Here is a 15,571-nt window from a genome sequence, read left to right as displayed (position 1 = left end):
AGAGGAAAGACTGATATACCAAATAAAATATGGTGTTTTGATCAGGATTGGAAGGGAATTAGAAGTGATATAAAGAAGGAGAGGAAGATAGATCCGGTGGTCATCTGATGATCTGAGTTCAAACCCCAGAGCCCACAGGGTGGATGGAGAGGATCAACTCTCACGGGCTCTCCTCTGGTCTCTACACCCACAGCACAGAACACAAGTGAGTATAGACACACGCATTAATTAATAAATGTAAGAAACCTAAAAAGAAGAGCCACAAATTGGATTTATGAAACAGAACTGCGTATGTTAGATTATATTTTTTTAAACGTTGCTTTAAAAGGTATGTTTCAGCTAGGCATGGTGGTGCGTGCCTTTAATTCTAGTGCTTAAGAGGCAGATGCAGGAGGATTTCTATGAGTTTGAGGCCAGCATGGTCTATATAGGGAATTCCAGGTCAGCTAAGGCTATATACTAAGACCCTGTCTTGAATATGTATGATAAAGATAAATATATTTAGGACATATACATTATAATATATGTGAGATAAGTATATATAAGATAAAAATAAACATATTTGAGACAGAGTTTTATGAGATAAAATAAATATATTTGAGGCTATATGTATTTGAATACAGTAGAAAAGACCAATTATTAGATACTGATTTTTTGATTTATCTAGTGATTTCCTTAAAGCACTGTTCGCACTGTCTGTTTGCCAAGCATGATGTTACTTGCTGCCTGGAACAGAATGACCTGGAGGAATGGCTGAAACATTGGGTCATTGCCCTTAGCAACCTGCTGACTGCAAAGTCTGCTTCTGTAAGATTCTGCTTGCTTGCCAGCACTGCCCTATGGTTTTAGAGTATAAAATGAGAATATACACTGAACGTTCAAGAGCTGTCCTGGCTTAGTTCCACTGGTGACATCTCCTCTCTTCTACTCTCATTGTTGTCAGAGTGCTTATTCCAGAAAATCCTGTGTGTGTGTGTGTGTGTGTGTGTGTGTGTGTGTGTATTGAGTTATGTTTCTTAGTTTCACTTCTGGAAGCTAAATGTTTTTATATATAGGCACTAACATTCAATCTCACTTATTCATTTGTTCACTCATTCTCTCAGCAGATATTTGTTAAAGGCTTCCGTGTGTATTAGCAGTGTATTGAAAACCCTAGGTAAGCTGGTCTTTGTGTAAAATAGTCCATCAGTTATCATAGTAGAAAAGAATGAGATTATAACTGTTTAGTTTAGTAGCTCTTGTGGGTTATTAGCTTATTTGTTTGTTTAGGGTGTGTGTGTGTGTGTGTGTGTGTGTGTGAGAGAGAGAGAGAGAGAGAGAGAGAGAGAGAGAATATTCTAGACCAGCTAGAGCTACACAGTAAGACTTTGTCTCAAATATATATAATAAAATAAATATATTTGAGATGCATATTATAATATATATGAGATAAAATATATCTGTATATACAGATATATACTGTATATAGCCAAGGTTGGCTTCAAGCTCCCGATTCTTCTGCCCCACACCTTGAGTGATATTATAGGTATGCACTACTGTCTCCTTCCTATTCATCATGTGTTTTCCTTCTGGACATAGCACCACAGTACTTGGAATGTTGAAAGAACTCAGGAATATATTGCTGACTGTGAATGTAAAGGGAATGTGAATGTGAACTCTTCTGTATAGACAGTGGGTTGGGGAATGTACAGGATGAGAAGGGACAATTTTTAAAAGGCTGTCACAGCTACTTAATTATAATGTAACAAACTGCTTAGGAGAGTAAAGTCTAGAAAGCAAGAGTTTCCATGGTCAGACTTGAGGACAAGCCACCCTTCCATCATTGTATCAGGCCTTTGCCTATAGAGACATATGAAGATATAGCTTTTCTGCTCTCCAAAGCAGCATAACAGTGACTAAAGGATTGACTCCACTCTGCTGGCTTCTTGTAGCAAGTATGACCACTAAACAAGTGTCTATGTCTCTGTTGCTGTGCTAACAGGATGAGGAATTAGGAATTTGAGAAATTCCTTCTCCTGTGCTGAGCAGTGGAATGCTGTGAATCCTTGTGTAAACTGGCACTTGCTTCATAACAAGTATTGGGAAATAATGTATTTCTGAATATATTCAGAAGGAGTGTGGTTCATCTTCAATATCATCTTTACTCTTGGACCAGTGAGATGGCTCAGTGGGTAGAGTCACATGCCACCAAGCCTAATGACCTGAACTTGATTCTTGATGCCCACATGATAGAAGGAGAGAACCAACGTTCAAAGGCTGCTCTTTGACCTCTACATTTATAGCACAGCAAGCACACACGTGCACATGTGCACAATGCAAATAGATTAAATAAATATAATATATATATTTCACTCTTTCCACAAAGAAGTGCATACGGGTATTTGATCATACAACAAAAAGTGTTCTGTACAGTTTGTTAGGAACCACAAGTAGCAGTCCTCTCTGGCATAATTACTTTTCTTTTTCATAACCATCTATGTACTTATTACCCAAACAACCAATTTAATTGATTTAGAGCAAGTTAAAAAAACAAACAAACAAACAAAACAAGTCAGATTCCCAATTTAAACATGACCATGCATCACGGGTAAAGACTTTCCGCTCCATCTGGTAAGACTGTTGGACTCACTCGGCATCTGGATGGCCATGACTCAGCAAATGACGTCAGTTGTTCCATTCTGTGTGAACCCCTCCAGACTGAGCGTGGTCTTGTATCTGATTTTATTAAGAGTTTCAATCTGAATCTGTGGGCAAAATGGGATGATTTTTGTTTTATTTCTTGGCTAGGAATCATTTGATTGTGAGAGTCTTGTGAGATGACATTTTGAGGAATCGAGTCAGGAGTAAGATGCAAGGTAGCAAAGGGAAGAAGAAGGGAGGCCTCTTTGATGCATCTGTAAAAACTATTATTTATGTGTGTGTGTGTGTGTGTGTGTGTGTGTGTGTGTGCATGGGCTGTAGGACCACAGGCCACCACATGGGTAGCAAGCCCTATAACATAGATGTGGAGACCAAGGATAACTTGCCGAAGTTGACTCTCCTTCCATCCTCTGGGTTCGGGGGATCAAACTCAACTTGTCAGATTTGATGGCACACGCCATTTCCTGCTAAGACCTCTCACCTCTCAACAGCCTGGTGATGAATCTTTTAAATCCAAAAGCAAAACAACAACAACAACAACAACAACAACAACAACAACAACTCAACAACTTAGGTACTTCTCTTTGAAGGCAAAGTTGAAGGCTGTGTAGAGGAGTGACATCATTTTGGTCAGGTAGCCCCTTCAGGAAACAGGACACCCAATCCTTGTGTATCCCTGATGGCTCTCTATTCCTCTAGCTTGTGACCTGCAGTACACCAGTTAGGTGTATTGTATCTGCTAGGCTGGTGTCCAGGCCTTGAAATAATGGTGGCCATGTTGCTGAACAGAAAGTCCTTAGTGAAGGACATAGCTTGTTATAGGATGGTGACTGACAGGCAGTTGGATGGTGAATGGGCAGAGTGCCAGAAGGGCCAGACCCTCCACCCCCAGCTCAGCTACCTTGTTGCGAAACTGAAAGGCTTGCCCTTTCTCTTCTTGATCTGGGTTAATGGCATCACTATTGTACCTGTCTCCCAACTTAGAAGTCTTGGTGTTATTCTCACCTCCTTCCTCTCACCCCCCAGATAGAGTCGGCTGCCAAATTTTTCTGCTTCTAATTTTAAAACATCACTTGATTCTGTCTCTCTCTCTCGAATCCTATGCTATCTCCTTAAAATAGGCCTTCACCATCTCTTCTCTGGACTATTATTATAGCAGTCCTATCATCTGTTCCTCTGATAACAGATTTCCTCAATCAAGTTCTTCATATTGCCACTGTATCACTGAGTGCAAAGCTTTTACTATCGCTGAGTACAAAGCCATTTTACCTGGTAAAAGTGCCAATTGTCTCTCATGCCCCTGGAATTCCAATGCTGTAGCTTATCTCAACGCTTCACGCCTTGCTTTGAATCTACTTTTTGTGCCATGACTCCTGTTTCCTTCACTGAATACATTCTAGATCCCTGTAGCCTCCTATGGTCGTGCCTTTCATATAATCTTCTGCTTTAATAATTCTGTGTACATTTTTAAAGCAGTCATCACATTTTTTCTTTTCCATCTTCAATCACTTGCATTTCTACACTGGCTCAAATCAAGTTTAAGCACCATCTTCTCTGTGAAGCCTTGCTGAATTTTTATCATATAAATTGTCTTAGTTAGGATTTTACTGCTGCAAACAGATACAATAATCAAGGCAACTCTCATAAGGACAACATTTAACCGGGGCTGGCTTACAGGTTCAGAGGTTCAGTCCACTATCATCAAGGTGTGAACATGGCGGCATCCAGGCAGGCATGGTACAGGAGGAACTGAGAGTTCTACATCTTCATCTGAAGACTGCTAGCAGAATAATAGCTTCCAGGCAGCTAGGATGAGGGTCTTAAAGCCCACACCCACAGTGACACACCTACTCAAAGAAGGCCATACTAACTCCAATTAAGGCCACACCTCCAAATAGTGTCACTCCTTGTGCCAAGCATATACAAACCATCACAAACATTGAGGTCCTTTTGCTCTATATCTTATAGTTGCTGCAGATATAAACATAAAACTTTTTGTATTCATATGTTTTTATTTAAGTAGACAGTAAGCAGCTGCGTGTGGTGGATACATGCCTTTAATCCTGGCAGTCAGGAAGCAGAGGCAGGTGGGTCTCTGTGAATTTGAAGCCAGCATAGTCTACAAAGCAGAGTTCCAGGATAGCCAGGGCTACAGTGTCCCTGTCTTGAAAATCCAAAAAACACCCACCCACCCACCCATAACAAACGAACAAATAAACAAGACAACCCCCAAACAAAAACAGGCAAACAAAACCCTCACAATCAACGACTATAGATAGTAAGATTTTGGTTATCATTGGGGTAGAAACCAACAAATATTGGTATATGAGAGCAATGTTGTCACCGCCCCCTCACCCCAATGCTTTGTATCACTGTCTTCCTTTCTTCCTACTCCAACCTTAATACAATCAACTTGAATTCAGTGGCTTCTAGATTGACAACCCAGAGAAACACTTTTCAATAAGGTCCCCATTTATTTCACTTGAGTATTTGAAGTTTGCTCATACCACATACGAATGAACTGTCAGTGTAAAGAAACACACAGTATACATTGTACCTTGATGACAATGTGAAAACCAGGATTAAAACATCTCTATAATTATTTTTATAGTTTCCACATGCTGAAATGGACACATTGATGTTAGAATGTGCTGTTAAAGTGAAAACCTGAATATCATGTTTCTTTTTCCCACTTTTATATATAGCTACAAGAACATATAGCATTGTGTACACACTATGAATTTTATATCATTGGCCCCTTCAGTCTATCTTATGGGTGTGGAGAGCTTTTGGGGCCCCCTTGGCAGGAATCTGACTTTGGGACAGGACAAGGAAGTAAGTTCAAGCAGGAATCTAATTTTAGGCCAGAACAGGGAAGTAAGTTCAGGCAGGAATCTAATTTCAGGGAAGAACAAAGAAGTAGGCTTCAGGCAAGAATATTACTTTGGGCTAGGACAGGGAAGTGGGCTCAGGTAATCCTGATTAGCCCTTAGAAACAGTGATCTTGGGACTTTGTTTATTGCCTTGCTTGTTCCTTAACTATTTGAGTTTATTGTCTTGCTTGTTTCTTAACCTAGAACTGACCTTATTACTTGCATGCAATTAAAATGGTATAAAAGCAAATTCGGAAAAAATAAATCTGCCTCAGGCTCAGAACTGGCTGGGGTCATGATGCAGTGTTGTCTAACTGCCTTTTTTCTTTTTTATCCTCACTCCTGTGCTGGAGAACCTGTTGACTGACTAAGCTGGCTTGGCCATATGGGTTATTCACCCGTGGTGAATTTGGAAGGTCTTCTGCCTTCTAAATACTTAAAGTGCTAGGCAGAGTTTTTAGAGGGCAGAGAAACCTTAAAAATAGTACTTTGTACCTGGTTAGTGCTAGACTAACTTTCCCCAAAGGCCCTTTTTATTTACTATCTAAACTGAGGAATCAACTGCCCACTGTGTTGAGATAGGACTGTTTTATCTGGCTTCCCAGGCCTTCCCTAATATTACCAGACTTTATCTATCCAACCTCATCTCCCATTCCTCCCTATGTGGCACCCCTGTGCTCCTCTATGCTCCCCAAGCTACCTGACAGTTTTTATGTTTTCGTGTATATATCTCTTCCTCGATATTTCCCTCCCTGGGAACTTGAGTCAGTTTTCATTCTGTTTACTGAGACAAACTCCCAGGTCCTCCTGGTTATTTCTCAGAACTGTGCAGCTTCTGCTTTGATTTCTGGATGTGCGGAGCATCTCTGTGACAGCTTGTTAGGCTCTGGGATGGGTCTTTCCAGGATCCTGGCCTGGTATTCAGGAATGAAATAAAATCCTATACAAAATTGAAAAAGTAGCAAGGACACTTAAATAAAAGCAAAACAATAGAAATACTGATTAGAATACAGTGCATGAGAATAGTGGGCCACATGAATGAGGATCCTCAAGGGCTCCAGTTAGTATTTGAACTTTTTTTTTTTATGGGATTCAAGAGGAAGAGGATTTTGTTACTAAGGATAAAGTTTGTGTAGGCTTTTTCTCACTGCACATGTCACTTCCCATAATACGACCAATTATGTTAATATGCATGCCCAATTATGCATTGGCATAAGATGTTAAATAAGAGATTCTTCCTAAAAGTTCACTTAGAGACATGGTTTGCCTTATTGTGCATGTACCGAAAACTTGTTCAAGCTGGATAGTCCCCTGCCCTTACCCAGACTGTCTTAGTTAGGATTTCCATTGCTGAGACGAGGAACCAACCAACATGTCGGTTCACCACCTGTTGTGGGAAATATTATAAAAGACCCGCAAAGTTCCCATGCTACTGCCTGCCAGCTGTCTCTAGCTAGCCCCTGCAGGGATTGACCACTGTGTACCCAGCTCTGGTTTGCTTGTCTCTGGAGCCATTAGTTCCCTTTCTGCCATAAACCCCTGTAGTTGACGGTCCCACATTTCAGTAACCCAGTAAATAAAAACCCTGGAAGCTTATAATTAACAAGTCAGATTTATGTATCAATAAATTCTCAACTCGTAAGATGTCAATACAATAATTTCAGAACCAATTGATAATGATAAAAGCTGCCCACCTAGATTAAACAAATTATCCCAATTATTCTATCCTTTATGATATCATAACTACCAGTGGCTAATTAAAGCCATGCTGTTTCAGGTTCTTCTTCCTGTCTATCTGCTTCTATCTTGGCCCTTTTTCTCTCCATAGAAGCTCTCTGTCTCTGCAACTCTTAGCTTCTCCTCTCTTTCCCTGTACAATCACTGGCCTTCTGCATCACACTCCTGTTAGTGTGATTTGACAGGAAAAATTCTGTCACACATCATGACCAAAGAAACTCTTATAAGGGACAACATTTAATTGGGGCTGGCTTTCAGGTTCGGAGGTTCAGTCCATTATTATCATGGCAGGAATCATGGCAGTGTCCAGGCAGACATGGTGCTGGAGAAGGAGCCAAGAGTTCTACATCTTGATCCAAAAGCAGTCAGTAGAAGACTGACTTCCAGGCAACTAGGAAAAGGGTCAAAGCCTACTGCAACAGTGACAAACTTCCTCCACCAAGGCCACACCTCCCCGGGCTAAACATATTCAAACCACCACATTTACATTATGACTCATAAAAGTAGCAAAATTATAGTTATAAAGTAGCAACACAAATAATTTTATGGGTGTGTGTGGGGGTCATCACAACATGAGGAAATATATTCAAGGGTTGCTTTACTAGGAAGGTTAAGAACCTCTGTTCTAGTGGAGAGCACCACAGCCACGAATATGTGGGCAGTGCAAAAAAAAAAAAAAAAAAAAAAAAAAAAAAAAAAACGATCTAGTGACCTCAAACCTCAAAACCGCAACACACACACACACACACACACCCCTCAGATCAGAGGACATTAGGTTGAGATAGGGTTGTAGAGGAGGAGTATGTGGTGGGAGATACAATAAAAATGCATTGTATGTATGAAACTCTTAAGGAATTAATAACTTTTGTTTTTAAAGGGAGTCTCTCTCTCTCTCTCTCTCTCTCTCTCTCTCTTCCAGGTTGCTAAACTACATTTTCGGTGTTTCCTGCCTCATCTTGTTGTCATAATGTGGTGGTTTGATGAGACTATCTCCCATAGGCTGAGATGTTTGCATAATTGGTCCCTAGTTAGTGACACTGTTTGGGTAAGTTTAGGAGGCATGGCCTTGCCGAGGCAGTATGTCACATGTGTAAGGTTTGAGTTGTAAAGCCTTTCTGTGTTCCCAGCATGCTCTGCTTCCAAGATAGCCTCCAGCTTCTGCTCCAGTGACTGTGTCTTCTGCTCTCTGCCAATGCTTCCCTGCCATGATCCGCTTTTATGTCTTTGGAATCTTAAGCCCAAGAGGGATAGGTAGAGCGTATCACAGAGAATCCTGCTTCCTGCCATTCTTAGCATCTCTCCTACCTCAGGCCAGGGCTATGTTTATTCTACTTACATAAGGCCCACACATAGTATTGCTCATACTTACTACACAGCAAGCCGAATCACTCCAACTGTTTCACTGAGTTCAACCTTAGTAAACCTGATGGGCTATCATCGAGAATGTCTTCCTTTTTAAAACTGTCTTTCCTTGCAGGGAAGAATGTCGTTTACATTGTGTTATGTAGGAACATCTTCTGAAACACACTGTCAGTTTCAGAAGCCTTGTGCTTGGCCTTCTTGCAAAGGACCATCACAGCTGGGCCTGTTGACTATTTATGTTCCACCATAGGGAGGGTATATGGAGACTTATGGAAGGGAACCCCTACCACACTATTCAGTCACTGTTGTATGTGGTTCTGCCCTGCTTGTATCTGGTCTCAGGGAGGGGCTAGAGGATATACCTGGGGGAAGATGGAGGGAGGGAATTCCATGTCAGGTTCCTAAGGACCATCATCCTTGCTATGTGCAGACCTTCCAGTGTGGCTATTCTAAGGTCATCTATGCTCCTATCCATACCCCTTACCAGTTGCTCTTTAAGCCTAATAAGCTCATTGGTTCTCCTGGGTGAACTTTGTTGGAATTATACCTAAGTTTGTCTTTAGGATCTTACGAGAAGGAACAGGCTTAAGTTTCTCCCAGGGAAGGGATCCTAGCAGCACACAATTTCTTAAAGTGACATCCCTTTAATAATTCACTTTTTGATCACTTTCCCTCTTCCTAGGCGGGGTATATTGCCTGGTTTTAACTCTTCCACTTGTAGCATGGCCAAGTGACTTGACTGTTTTGCCTCATTTTCCTGTATATGAGATTATCAATATTGTTGAGGGAGGTAGGGTTTATTACGTTACCTCTCCCCCCCAAACATGTCTATTTTCCTCTAAAACGTAAGACACTTTTAGCCCCATTTCATTCCATCCGCTTCTAGTATACCGTTTCCAAACTCCCGATGCACACACATGGGATGCATCTACCCATTATAACTATATATATATAACTATAATTTGGACATTTCCAGTGCTGTGTACACAAATGCAAAGACTGTGAAAAATGCAAAGACTGTGAAAGTCGCTTCCCGGTAAAAAAAAAAAATTCTTCCACTTTCAGGTCTCTAGAGGCTTCAAGCGACGATCAGGTGTCAAGAGTGGGGAATCTCGCCCCGGGGAGCGTCAGACGCTTCTCTGGAATCACCTTGGGAGTCTCCCGGCACGCGGGCAGCTGGGCGCATGCGCAGCGCCCAGCGCTGCGTCCTCCCGGAAGCGGCGGCTCTTCCCGCCCCGCCCCTCGCCGGCTCGGGCGGAGCGTGCGGCGGGCCCGGCGAGGAGGCGGGACACGTCGGCGCTGGCTCGGCCGCCGCCGCCCCTCCTCCGGTTCCAGCCGCCGCCGCCACCGCCGCTGCCGCCGCTTCCTGGGCCGAGTCCGTCCGCGGCCCCAGCGGCGTCAGGTGCCCTCGCCCGCCCGGCCTCGCCAGCGCCGTCCGCCCGTCCGCTCGCCCGCGTCCGGGCCCGCCGCCCCGCCGCCGACATGGCGACACGCTCCTGTCGGGAGAAGGCTCAGAAGCTGAACGAGCAGCACCAGCTCATCCTGTCCAAACTGCTGAGGGAGGAGGACAACAAGTACTGCGCCGACTGCGAGGCCAAAGGTAGCGCGCGGGCTTGGTGGCCGCTCGGCCGGGGCCTCCTGCGGCTGTGACCTTCCCACCCTCCGCGGCGTCTCGTCCGCGCCGGCTCTCCCGGGAGGGCGGGCGGCCTCTGGCTCTCGGCTAGCACGGAGGTCGCGGCCTCAGCCTCCGGCTCGGAGCCGGCGTCGCGCCGCTGCCACCGCCTTGGGCCGCCGGCTGGGCGGTGCTGATAGGGCTGTGGGAGCCCTCCTGCCTCAGCCTCAGCGACTCCGTGGGTGGAGTCGCCCTTAGGTCCCTGTCCTCTTGGCGACCCTCCCTTCCTCCCACGAGATCGCGTCGTCCTCCCTTTCCCCAGTGGTGCGGTGTCCCAGATGGAGCCCTACCTGCCTGCCCACCTGACAGCTCTTGCACAGGGCGTTTACTTCTGTTTCTGAAAAAGAACAGTGTTTTGGGGTGGTTTGAGATGTCACTGCATAACATAATCGAGATAGGGTTTTCATTATTTGTGTATACTATGTATAACACACACACACACACACACACACACACACACTCACACTCTCTTATTCTGGATGTTATAGTGTCCTAAGGAAAGTGTGTTATGTTCATAAAGAGTTCAGTCGTTAGATTCCCCCAGACGACCCATTGGCGAATTTGTGGACACTGGTCTGTCCACTTCATAAATGTGGAAGGTGCATTTTAAGATACTGAGAAGAAGAAGAAGAAAAAAAAACCCCACTATTTTTAGTTCAGGTGGAGGTTTCTGCTTGAGCCTTTGAAATAGATAAATTATTTTTAGCTGATAGTTTTTGTTTGGAGATGTGGTTTATTTCTAATGTAAGTAATATCATGGAGAGTAATGGAGATTTAAAAATCCTACTTCTATGTAGTTAGGAAAATGTACATTTGATTTTTCTCTGGGAAATAGGTAGTTGCTGGGAGCAGAGACAGCCATTGTGAGCGAGGATTAAGATTTCTGCATTATTTAACTACTTTTCTAGAGTTTTTACTGTTTTCTCTCAACACTGAGCAAAAGAGTCCATTGCAGTAGGCTGGGTTATATGTGAATAAATTAAGTCTCATAACATCAGCATCATCTCTCTGTCATAACAGCTACTTCCTTACTGGGCGAAATCACATGTACACACTTTAATTGGGATTTTTATGAAGCACTTTACAGCATTATAGTAACTTGACTGTGAGGTTATCCCATGTAATCCTTAGGCAAGGCATTTAAAAGAAAAGGCATGCCTGATTTTTGTAGTAATATTTATTTGCTTGCTTGGTACTTGATTCTTGCATGTGGTTATTAGGAAATAGTGTTCTGTATTGAAGCTCAGTCACTCTCTTATCTTTTTACTTGTAAAACACTTAAAAAAAATAGGTTATTAGAAGCTAAGAAAAGGAACAAGGGCCAGAGTTAGTTTATGTTTCATCACCTTGAGTCCTAACACAGTTAAGTAAAGACTCTGGTCTGGGAAGCTGTGGCTAAAGAGCATCCAGGGCTGCAGAGATGGTCTAGGGTCAGAACACCGGCTGCTCCCGAGCCACATAGCAGCTCTCTCTGTAACTCTAGGAACAGCAGGTCCCAGGCCCTCTGCTGGCCCCTGTAGCCACCAGGCATGCAGATGGCACAGAGACATGAAAATTCATACACATTTGTAAAAGAATTATGTAAGTCAATGTAAGCCAATAATTTCCTTTCATGAATAGAAGTAACTTAAAAGATTCAAATTTCTTTCTCCAAAGGGGTACTGCAATCAGATTTTCAGATTTTCACTAAATGTGTTAACCTTTTTTTTTTTTTTTTCTGTTTTTGGGAGATGGAAAGAAAGCAATTACGTTCTTCTTTAATTGGGTAAAGAAGTTTTACTTCTGAACAGTAGGCAACATTTGTTTTGATCACTTTTGTGTAACCGCGTGAATCCAGTCCATGTATGTGGAATGAATAGCTTTTTATTTTGCTCTTGTTTAGTCACTTAATTATGAATTTTCTCTTTTCTTGAGAAGTGGGAAAAGTGGGATAGTCTAGTATCAGTAGTTCAAGGGCTCCACTGGAAGGCCATGGGCTCTGTTGTCAGTGACTTAGAAAGATTATGAATTTCAGCCAAACCTAGAATAATGGTTGTAAATTATTTTATTGTTTTATTTTGATACTTAAGGAAATATTCACTGGTATGACCATTTCACATTTTACTTAGGATTTATAGGGTGTGTGTGTGTGTGTGTGTATGTATGTGTAAGATGCATTTGTGTGTACTGTGGGATCAAACACCATTGATTTCTATGTGGGAGGCAAGCATTTTTCCACTGTTACATCCCTCCTCTTTTTTGAGATGGGTTTGTCATCCTGGTTAGCCTCAGTCTTGTGATTTTCCTATCTTTCCTTCCTGAGTATGCATACTATACACTGTATAACTTTATACACTTCTTGTAAAGTTTTGTGCTTTTGGTATGGGCGAGCCCATTTTGACATATTCTTAGAGTAAAATCCTCCTTGGCTTTTTGTATGACTTTGAATCTGTTGTTCTATATGTCAGTAACCATAATAAATGTAAGTGGTGAAGTTCTGTTTTCTTACTTTAAAAGAGTTTCCCATTATTCTGTGAGAACATGGACCTAAAAGAAAGCTTAGTTTATCATCTGTTACCTGAGTAGAGTTAGCAGAGGAGTGCCGGTTGGATTTTGACACTTTCTTAGTCATTAGCTTGTATGTCTGGTACTGACAGTATTAGCAAGGAAGGAGGACATGATGGCACAGGTCCCGGCTCCTGCTCTTGACCCTGTTCTTCAATACATTGTACAACTGGAGAGCAGGAACTGCCAGATAGAGCTGCCTGACTCCGGCTATCACTGTGACTCTGCAGGAGTTGAAAGCAGTTCTCATGATTATTAATTGGTGGCAGTATGGGTAGCGAGGATATGGAGTCATTTTAAATTTGCCATCTTAAATTTACTTTTCAGAATTTAAGCTTCATTCATAAGTAATACTGGCTTTGATTTTTTTAAAATATGTAAAAATTGGAATGAAAATGACTTTCTTGCTCAGTAAGTTTTAGGGCAGTCAGAGACTCAAGGTTTTGAACCCTAGAGTTAATTTTTTCAGACTTTGTAGTATTCAAAGGGTATGCTGCTTTCTTAATTCAAACACTTCTTTTTTCCACAGGTCTTGAGGACAGTTAAGAACTGGATTAGGTTTTGGTACAGAAACTTTTATAAGACTGAAAGGAGTATGTTTAATGGAGACTGAACATGGCAATATTCAGAATGAGTGATTCTGAAACAGTATGCCAAGTGTAACGGTAGCGGCTATAAGAAATAACCTTCTCGGCCGGGCGTGGTGGTGCACGCCTTTAATCCCAGCACTCAGGAGGCAGAGGCAGGCGGATTTCTGAGTTCAAGGCCATCCTGGTCTACAAAGTGAGCTCCAGGACAGCCAGGGCTATACAGAGAAACCCTGTCTTGAACCCCCCCCCCCCCAAAAAAAAAAAAACCAAAAAAAAGAAATAACCTTCTCTTTCTTTCTTTCTCGCCCTTTCCCTGGGCCTTGACCCTTGCTCACCAGCTCTGATGATTCCTCAAAGCCTTTGTGCTAGTCCTACGAATGAGCCTTCTGGCTTCTGTTGTTTCAGCTTTTGCTCATCTTTACATTTTGCTTAAATGTCATTTCTAGTTTCCCTTCAGCTTCCCAGACTAAGTTTACTTTTATTTGTACACTTGCGACATTATTTTAAATCTTACCACACTTATAATTAGAACATCACTGAAGTAATGGTTGGGCACTCCATATTTCTATTGAATTGCAGCTTTGAAGGAGAAGTCTTGTTTATGTTGCTCAGAGTAGCTTCCTCAGCCTTAAAGCACAGTGAATGAGTTTGGTAGGAAAATAGAACTCAGCAAATACCTTTTGGTTGTATGAATGAGTATAAGAATGAACAGTCAGAGGCAGTGAGTGTGAATGAGAGTAAGTACATTGTAAAAGGGCGTGGCGTTGGGGGACCCTGTGAATCACAGGAGACTTGTGAGTTGAAGGTACAGTGAGCTTTCACTAACTAGAGCAAGAATTAGACGACACTGCTATATACACCCAGGGTATGGTATATAGAAGGTAGAAGTGGTTTCTATATGGCCGTTTTATTTTGGCGAGCTGTCTTTGAAAATGATCAGATTTGGTTGAGATGGTATGGGAGGTGATTATTACTGGTAGTCAGAGTCCAAGGGTAAGAGGATCGTGCGTCATGTACTGTGTGCCAGTGTATGAATCAGGATGTAGAGCAGGGTGTAGCTACAGAGCCACTGCGTCCAGTTTTTGTTAGGGGTTTAAGGGATCGGTGAAAAACCTGCAGGAAGTTAAAACTCAGGAGTCATTTCTGGACTCTGACCACATCATGCCAGAATTGTCATTGCTTGACTGCCGTAGTTGTCTTTCACTCCCTCAGTTGGTGACTAGGTGGGAAGATGGAGACACGTTTAGATGGTTTTGTCAGTAGTTTCTACTGTAGTGGGGTGGCTCATGCTGCACTTGTGCTTTCCACGTGCTTACAGTGGGCTGACTCTAATATGTAAAGACACCTTGCCTTTTGGGTCAGAGTAGAAACAGCTGAGCATATTTGGTTGTAAGAGCCAGCTCCAAGAGTTAGCCAGGGAAGGGGTTAGAGAAAACTCTTGTAAAAGAACTTTTACTGAAAAGTAAAGTTTACCCCAGGAGCTGATGTTTATGCTTACAGAATTAATTTATAAGCACAGAGGTGTGTAGCTGGTCTTGGCTTATTTGTGGTGTTCTCTTTTGTCCCACCCTTTGTCTCCCCCTCCTGGGTTTATCCCTATCACTGGATAGGAGAGAAAGGATTGGGGGTGGGGAGGGCATACAGAGACCCCGAATCTAATCTCTTCCTTGTTTCTTCTTTGCTTGTAGTGGCCTTTCTACTTTGTGGTTCTTCCTTTCCCACTCTCAACCCCTCCCACTTCACCCCCGTCGCTTGATAGGAGAGAAAGAGTGACGGGAAAGGTATCTCTGAGTCTAATTGCTTCCTTGTTTCTTCTTCGAGCAGTTACTAACATACCACGACACATCACCAACCACCAACTCGGCCTCTTGGGGTCCTAGCATTTTATATACCCTCTGAAAAGTTCCCAGAATTGCAGCCAGCAAACCATGCCTCTGCTAGAGCATGAGGCAAATCATAGTCAGCTGCATCCCCATATCCCTACAGGTGGTATTAAAACAAAAACAGATTATTATACTATTTCTGTTTTTTTTAATATAAATACTTCAATTTTTAAAAGTTGTAAATCTGAAAGTTTCCTCAAATACTGACCCTTGATCTTTGTGGATCTGTCATTCGCAGGCTTCTGCTGGGCTTGCAGCTTTGTCTGATTG

At 42.6% G+C, this 15,571-nt stretch overlaps 1 protein-coding gene across 2 annotated transcripts in view; it reads left to right on the top strand.

The window, feature by feature from the left end:
* Nucleotides 1–9,868: 9,868 nt before the first annotated feature.
* The window catches only part of Smap1 (small ArfGAP 1), a 77,557-nt gene continuing 71,854 nt past the window's right edge, over nt 9,869–15,571 (top strand). For both annotated transcript variants that reach the window (NM_028534.3, NM_001357395.1), the window contains exon 1: nt 9,869–10,212. In NM_028534.3, coding sequence (NP_082810.1) covers nt 10,095–10,212 — 118 coding nt within the window. In that variant the 5' untranslated portion in view covers nt 9,869–10,094. The remainder of the gene's footprint in view (nt 10,213–15,571) is intronic.

The sequence above is a fragment of the Mus musculus genome, chromosome 1, assembly GCF_000001635.26.
Source record: "Mus musculus strain C57BL/6J chromosome 1, GRCm38.p6 C57BL/6J".
Lineage (NCBI taxonomy): Eukaryota > Metazoa > Chordata > Mammalia > Rodentia > Muridae > Mus > Mus musculus.
This window is presented reverse-complemented; position numbering and strand designations above follow the sequence as displayed.